Below are 8192 nucleotides of genomic sequence, written 5' to 3'. Positions count from 1 at the left end.
ATCATCATCATCATCATCATCATCATCATCATCATCATCATCATCATCATCTTCCAGCAATCTTAGCCGGATTATTTTAACCTGTAAATTTTAAATGATGAATTTTAAACGTGGATTGTTTTAATATGCATGTATCTTGTCTATTCTTTTTACTAAAATGTATTTTAACTGATGTTATGTATTTGGTGGGGTCTGTTGTTGCTCCCCACCTTGATCCATGGAGGGAGGTGGGTAATATATAAAATGATAATAATAATTTTAATTTACAGAGTCGTTGATAGGATTGTAAAAGGTGCTCGTTAATCTTATGAAATACTTTGAATATTCAGGACTTCACCCAAACCCACTATTAGCAGTACAGTGGTACCTCGGGATACGAAATACCCAGGTTACGAAATTTTCGGGATACGAAAAAATCCCATAGGAAAACATTGTTTCGGGTTACGAATGTTTTTTCGGGTTACGAAAAAACTTTTGGTGCTTTTTTCGGCTTTTTCGCACGGAATCGCGGCTTTTCCCCATTAGCGCCTATGGCAATTCGGCTTACGAAGGCTTTTCGGGTTACGAACGGTGCCACGGAACGAATTAATTTCGTAACCCGAGGCACCACTGTAGTAGTTTCTCTGTAACTTTATACTTCCTTCAACGGATAGATACGGATTCAAGCCACGATTCTGGGGTAACTCCTAATTAAAGGGACACAGCAAGAATCAGCTTCTCTGTTTTGCATCTCTAGATGCTGCATGCCATTAACTTCACATTCTGGATCTTTCTTCTGACCTTTAAAGTTTGGGTTGGCACTCTTGGCCAGGAAAGGAGGAGGGGAGGCAAATAACTCGAAGCTAAAATCTGCCTGTCATTCCCACCTGCAGAAACTGCTTGATCCGGCGCAGGTTGTGTTGATAGAGAACATTGGATTCTTGAAGAAAGCGGCTGTACTGCTGGTCAATTTCTCCCAAGAGGTTGTGGAACACCAGCGTGGCATGGGATTCCTTGCTGGCGGCATATGCCCTGCAGGGATTATGTGGGAGGAAAGAGAAAAGGAAGAAAACAAAACAGATTTGAAATAACAGTCTTTAGAGCACAGAAGAGCAAAGTATAGCCATGTGCTCTCCTCCTCACCCAGTTGTTCTTACAACCCTCAAAGCCTCTATGTTTTCCAGACTGCCAATTTTCTGGTAGGAAAGATGAATTGCCTCTCAAAATATCCAGGAGTGGAAATCCACATTTTCAAGAGATTGTAGGGGTCCCTGCACTGTTTCACATTAAAAATACACATTTTTCAAAACTAGGTTTTCTGGTTAGTTCCTGTATTTGTGTGTGTGTGTGTGTGTGTGTGTGGGGGGGGGGAGTTCTGGCACTTTTGGCCACATATTTATTCCTCAAAGGGCCCTGTGGCAGAAAAACTGGCTCTTGAACTCACTGTAGCTGCCCACCTTGGTTTAGAGCAAAAACAAAAGTGTGCTAAGACTAGGAAATGTATTATGGCATGTACTTTTATGGACTATACCCATTGCACTTGATAGGCTACTGTGCACGAAATATCATGCTACAATACATTTGTGAGTTGTTAAGATGCTACAGGACTCTTTGGCCAGCCCTTTGGAAAATCTTCAGAGAGTGGTCCTTAAGGTTAAGAACTTCCATTCAGTCTTCTTAATGTTCTCCATTAGAACCAGGAAGCATAATTAATGTCAGGAAACTTCTGTGTGTTTTCACAAAGCAAACAAAAGTTTCTGTGAATTTCTAACTGAGTTCTGTAAGCACAATTCAGGGAACTCAGTAGCATCCACAAATGGATTAAAGACACTCATAAGAGTCAACATCTCAGCTAACAGTTGCATTGTGTTTTTTCCCCCTTTTCAAGTTAGAGGATACCAGTTTGATTATCATGAAGTGATAAAGAAAGAAGTCTGATAGTAAACAGCTAAAGCAGCTGTGCTCAACATGGTTCCTGGCTGACATTTGGGATAGCAATTCCTGCCACCTTCAGAGAATATCTAGGGATGATGGAATTTTTACTTCAATACATCTGGCAGGCATCTGATTAAGGAATTCAGTTCTATCAACCAGCAGCTCACAGACCAAATCTGATCCTCCAGAACATTTTGTCTGAACTATTTTGGACAGAACTCCAGAACAGGACAGCCAATAACTTCTCCAAGCTCTAGGGAAAGATAAATATATAACATTTACTGAACAAAAAGTAAAAAAAAAATTCAAGCTGTAAGAGAGGGCAAAGCATTCTATATTTCAATGTGTGAAATGACATATTTCTTGGCTTTCATGCTAATAGGCATGCAGTAATATGTGCTCCTCAACTCTGAAACCTTATAGACCAGCGCTGGGTAACTTGGGCCTTCCACTTCATTTCAAAAGCTCTCTGCAAGTGATTATATCAGACCTAAGTCCGCAGCTAAGAGGTGTTACTTTTTAGACTCTGACTCCAAGGATCCTCCATCCAAAATGCTGGCTAGGGATTCTGGGAGTGATACTCCAAAATGTTACTTTTTCATGCTCTCCTGCTGGAGACACACTGATTTGTTTGGATATTCATTCTAGGCCTGCCCCGCTCTAAACCATTATGCGAAGTGAACAGAGCAACTGAGAAATAGTACCTTATGAAGACTACATAAAGCTACATAACCTTAATTACTGGCTGACTGGGGCAGACAGCAGTCTGCTGTTATCTGGAGGGCAAATAATTGCATAGCATAGTGCATGTTTAGCCAGTGGACCACTATTTGAAGAGTGGAATAGTTCACAAAAAAAAGAGGCTAGCTATGAAAAAGTTTCCATTTTTAACGTGTACATATGCTGAAACATCCAGTGGCTCACCAGTCCTGGCTCTCAATCCAGGGTGCAAGGAACTGCCGCAATTCCATAGGAAAGCTGTCACTGTAGAGTTGGTGGAGCTGCTCCAAATACCGCGTGTCCAACTGCTGGAGCTGGTTCCACTGCGCCATCTTAGTAGCTGACTCTGGAAACCAGGGAACACAAAAACATTTTTACATGAGCAATGTTGGTGAATTAGGTTACCAGCACTGATAATGGATTAAATGCAACTAGATACCCTCCAACTATCCTGATTTGGCACTGACAGTGCCAATTACTCCACTGTTGTCCTGTTTTCAATAGTTTTGAAAATGTCCCAGTTTCTTTCTCCTTCTACATCTGGCTCCATCCTGGCTTCTGAGGGAGAGAGGAGGTAGGCCAATCCCACCAGGCCTCCCCAAAGGAACTGAGCCCTTCCCAGAAAGCATCTGGCTCCATCCTCAACTCCCTTCCCCTTTTGTGTCATGTCTTCTTAGATTGTAAGCCTGAGGGCAGGGAACCGTCTAATTAAAAGATTGTATGTACAGTGCTGTGTAAATTTACAGCGCTATATAAATAAAGCTTAATAATAATAATAATCCTTCTCCCACTCTCTCTCTTTGTGTTAGCAAACTGGGTTCAAAGTGCAAAAGTAGTTTGCACTCAGTTAACTCAGCAGTGGTAAGAGGAGAGGAAAGACCAGAATCTTGCCTTTCCCTTTAGGTTCAGGCAAAATCAAACTGCAGCAGCCTTTCCTAGCTTATATGTTGTTCCTCATTTATAATGTCTGTCAGCATGATCGTATGCTTGGACACAGGTGTTCCACTTTTCATCTGTGAAATGTTGGAGGATAAGCAACTACAAGTGTTTGTTTTTTTAAAAAAATAAAGCATAAACTGAAAATGAAAAGAATTGTTACACAGAGCTTGGAAAAGTCTCCTTTTAAACTATAGCTCTCAGAATACCATTTTGTCTAAGAGATTTTGGAGTTGTGGTCCAAAATGTAATGTTTCCAAGCTCTGTGTCAGACATTCATATTCTTTTAAAAAATCATACCAAAAAAATTACGTGCAACGCATAAATATTCTTACATTATTTACACTGGTTTTTGTTTCTTTTTTGAAATTCCCATCAGTAAAACTGTTTGCTTAGACCTCAGAATATCACACTCTTATGGTCAGTGTGCCATAGTGGTTTGAATACTGGACTATAACTCAGGAGACCAGGGTTCAATTCCCTGTTTGGCCATGAAACCCACTGGATGACCTTGGGTAAGTCACAAGCTCTCAGCCTCAGGTTCAGAAGAGGCAACAGCAAACCTCCTCTGAACCAATCTTACCAAGAAAACCTCATGATAAAGTCACCTAAGGGTCACCATAAGTCAGAAACATCTTGAAGGCACACAACAACAACAAATAGTAAGAACATTAAAAATGGAATGACTTGATTAATATTCTTAATGTGCAAATACAACTACTGTATTATATTAAGCTTGTCCAACACACTTCCGAATATCCTCAGCTAGCATATTCAATATTCATGATGCCTAGGGATGATGAAGGCTGTAGTCCCACAGATTTGGAGGGCACAAGTTTGAAGATATTTGTTTGATATGTTTTGAATGATCAAAACAGATCATACCCACATTTTTTTCTCCTAGTCAATCCTAAGGATTTATTCAATTCCAACATAAAACCACTGCATTCTAAAAATCCAGAGTTAACACCTGCTTAAACATTTATACCAACACTTCCTGGCTGTTTGTAATGGAAATGTATACAATAAGTAGTATGTGGCACATTTTCTGGTTCCATTCTTCCATCAAGACAACTTCTTATCGTTTGCAGAATATTGTTACCAATATCTGTGCATATTCATACATCATTCTAATTTTTTTTCTGGCATTCCCTCCCTATCGCCCCTTATTTCCTCAAAAGCAAAATGAAGACTGTTTAGCTGGCATCCAGTAAGACAAGACAGGACTCTGATGTGCAAAAATGAAGATAAGAGCAGGGGAGAAAAAGATATTATAAGCTTCTGAGAAATGGAAAACTATGGTACAATATATGCTTTTCCTGTATGGTTTAATGGAAGATACATCACCCTACAGAGCTGGCCTGAGGGCAAAGAACAAGCCCCACCTTACTCTCTGATTTCATATACAGGAACTGACTGGCAAATCAATCTTACTTCACGACCAGCAATTTCATGTATTTATTTTTTCATTTATATCTTGACTTTCGTCCAGCACAAGACCCAAGGTAGCTTACGAGAAATTAAAATAAAGCACAGAATACATGTTCTGCTGCACAAATTAAGAATCACAGACTTATTGGAATAGAAAGGTAATGAGATAGCATTCTCTACTCTACCAAAGGCTGGAAGGATAACTTACAAAGTAAGCCACATCACTAGAGATGTCAAATTTCCAGAAATGTTGAAACTATGGAAGCAGACTTCTCTCTTCCCTTTGTAAGGAAAAAAGCAGAAATTTTCAGAAAAACTGAAAAAAATATGATATACCTTTTACTGTAAAAATCACTTTATCACTTTAGGGGCACAAAATTTTGTTTGGCATAAAATTATAATGTCTGTTGCATTAAAAGTACAATTTATTACTTGAATTTCCTGTTTAATTTTTTTTCTTTTCTTTTTTATTACAAAAGGAGCTACAAGATCCTTAAGTGAGCCTCTTCAGTTTTGTCAGTCTCTTAATACATAAAACCCCCCCCAATAAAAACAGAAGAAACCATCAACATTATTAAAACAGGGGAAATCACCTCTAGTACCATAGTTTCAAGCAGACATAAAGTACTCTTTCCCATAAAAAGGAATTAGAAAGGGAAACCAAGTTTAAGAAACGCAATGATCTAATACTATACACAATCTAGTGGGAGGGGAAGTTTTCTTTTTAAAAAATAGCAATAGAAGCTAGTTTTTTCTTTCTGAATTTTTCTGGGTTTTCTCCGGGCCTTTGCATAGGTAAATGTCAAACTTAAATTTCCGTCTTCCAGTACCATGTCAATGCTCCTCTACTCCCTGAAGTCTACTGCTCAAGATTAGCACAGGAATGGAGGGTAAGAAGACAGGACCATTACATTTTTTAGGAAATGCCTGAGCTATACTCTCAACAATGGGTTTCCTTTTGCCCAATGCAAATCTACTGTACTCATCCCCTAAGAAGGAAAATGAGGCATGACAGCATGTAGGAAACCCCTTTGTGTTTTCAAAAGAAATTAAAAAAAGAGGAAGAAGAACCTTGGGGCAGCACCTGACGATCACCTTCTCAAAAGCTTTACAAAGCAGAACTTTGTGGCTTTAAAATCTATGATCATGATATGCAAACAGCCAAGCTCTGACACATGCTTACGTAAAATGATGTTACCAAAACAGCCAGTCCTTCTAGATCAGTTGTCTGAGCTGACAGCTTCACTGACAACATGGGGCCACTGAGAGACATTATCAGCATGCTCAGGAACACTATGGTTGGCAAGGGGGGAAGTTTGCTTAAAAATTGTAAGAGGAGAGAAGCACACCCTCCAAAGAGTCTGGTGGAACACAGCATGATAAATTGCTATGGAATATTGTCACTTGGAAAAACAAATGGAAAGCCTGATGGGGATGGATGGGAATGCTGTGTTTCAGATTATTATGCCCTAGAGCCCTTTCACACTACTGTACATAATTATAGCTCTATGATTCTACCTTAGCTATCATGATTCATGGCTGAATCCTATGGCATCCTGAGGTTTGTAGCATGGGGAGGATCTTATGTTTGTCAAAATGCAAACTGGAGAGGGCTCCTGTACAGTACCTCGTTCCCAAACTTTAGTCCTCCAGGTGTTTTGTCAACTCCCAGAAGCCCCAGTCAAGAATTCTGGGAGCTGAAGTCCAAGCCATCTGCAGAACTGAAAATTAGGGAACCACTGCTTTAATGGATGTGCAGAAGAGAGAATTTAAACAGGTATTGCTTGCCACATAATAAGCAACCCCTCCTTAAATTCCATCTTCTCCACAATTATTAAAGTTACAGGAGCTGTCTCCAGTTTTTAGTCCAGCTACCCTACAGTGAACTGGCTGCTAACAGCTGCAGTCGGACAACATATGGAGAGCTGAACCATTTCCACATCAGCTGTAGAAAGAACACAGGAAACTGTTTTATACTAAGTCAGACTATGAGTTGATCCAGCCCAGTACTGTCCAATCTAACTGTCAATTGCTCTCCAGCACCGCAAAGAGATACACTAATCTTTCCTATCATGGGGCACCTGACCCTTTTTAAACCCAGAAATCAAGACTACAAGATGATTTACATGTGCTGCAGACTGGATGCACTTTCTTAATGCTTCGTCGTTGTGTGCCTTCAAGTTGTTTCTGACTTATGGTGACCCTAAGGTGAATGTATCATGGGTAAATATAAGGTGAATGTATCATTTTCTTGGCAAGACTGGTTCAGATGAGGTTTGCCACTGCCATCCCCTGAGGCTGAGAGCATGTGACTTGCCCAAGGCCATCCAGTGGGTTTCATGGCCAAGCAGGAAATCGAACCCTGGTCTCTAGAGTTGTAGTCCAACCCTCAAAACACTTCGCCATGCTGGCTCTCTGAATTATCGGCTATGAATTTTGGGGTTAAGAAAGAATGAAGGGGAAAAGATTTGGTCCTGCAGATGTTGAGGGGCTTGAGGTGCTATATGCAGATCTTGGAAAAGTTACTTTTTTGGACCTCAGCCCCAGATGCTCCCACCCAACATGGCCACTGGCTGAATGGGATATTCTCAGAGTTAGTCTTACAGTGGGCCTTTGGTTTCCGCTATTTGATTCCAGGGCTCCCCACAGATACCAAAATCCATGGATGCACAAGTTCCATTATATCCATCGGTGTAGTAAAATGGTGTCCCTCGTATAAAATGGCAAAAATCAAGGTTTGCTTTTTGCAATTTTTTTCTTTTTTAAAAATATTTTCAAGCTGTGATGGTTGAATCTGTGGTTACAGAATCCGTGAATATGGAGGGCTGACTGTATATGTAATTTATATTGTGACTTTGAAAGAAGCCTAAACTCCTGATCAAATCTGATCAACTTAATTCTGTGTGTGACTTGCTCCTTTTCATGTATAGAAAGAAAAATCCTGGGAATTGCCAACAACAAATATGCTCTGGGCTTTCCATCACGAACAGAAAATGCAGCACAACTTTCAGTTGCTGTTGAGTGCTCAGAGGAGTGCTATTGATCAATGAACCCAAGCTGACACCTCAAATTTTGTTTTTCAGAGAAATTACAAATAATAAGGAGACTATATTAAAACTCGTGGGCTGCTGCAGGGTGTGTTTAAAAAGCACAACCTGGGAAGTCCCTGGCTTGAATTTCATCTTCACCAA

At 40.1% G+C, this 8192-nt stretch overlaps 1 protein-coding gene across 6 annotated transcripts in view; it reads right to left on the bottom strand.

Annotated features, from left to right (window-relative positions):
• STAT3 (signal transducer and activator of transcription 3) overlaps nucleotides 1-8192 on the bottom strand; it is a 56614-nt gene that overhangs the window by 24358 nt on the left and 24064 nt on the right. For 5 of the 6 annotated variants that reach the window (XM_042472914.1, XM_042472915.1, XM_042472916.1 and 2 more), the window contains exons 2-3: nucleotides 2839-2980; nucleotides 867-1011 (exon numbers count right to left, since the gene is read on the bottom strand). In XM_042472914.1, the coding sequence (XP_042328848.1) occupies nucleotides 867-1011; nucleotides 2839-2966 (273 nt within the window). In that variant the 5' untranslated portion in view covers nucleotides 2967-2980. Of the gene's footprint in view, nucleotides 1-866; nucleotides 1012-2838; nucleotides 2981-8192 lie in introns of those variants that run through there. The other variant, XM_042472919.1, reaches the window with a different exon arrangement.

This window comes from Sceloporus undulatus, chromosome 6 (assembly GCF_019175285.1).
Source record: "Sceloporus undulatus isolate JIND9_A2432 ecotype Alabama chromosome 6, SceUnd_v1.1, whole genome shotgun sequence".
Lineage (NCBI taxonomy): Eukaryota > Metazoa > Chordata > Lepidosauria > Squamata > Phrynosomatidae > Sceloporus > Sceloporus undulatus.
This window is presented reverse-complemented; position numbering and strand designations above follow the sequence as displayed.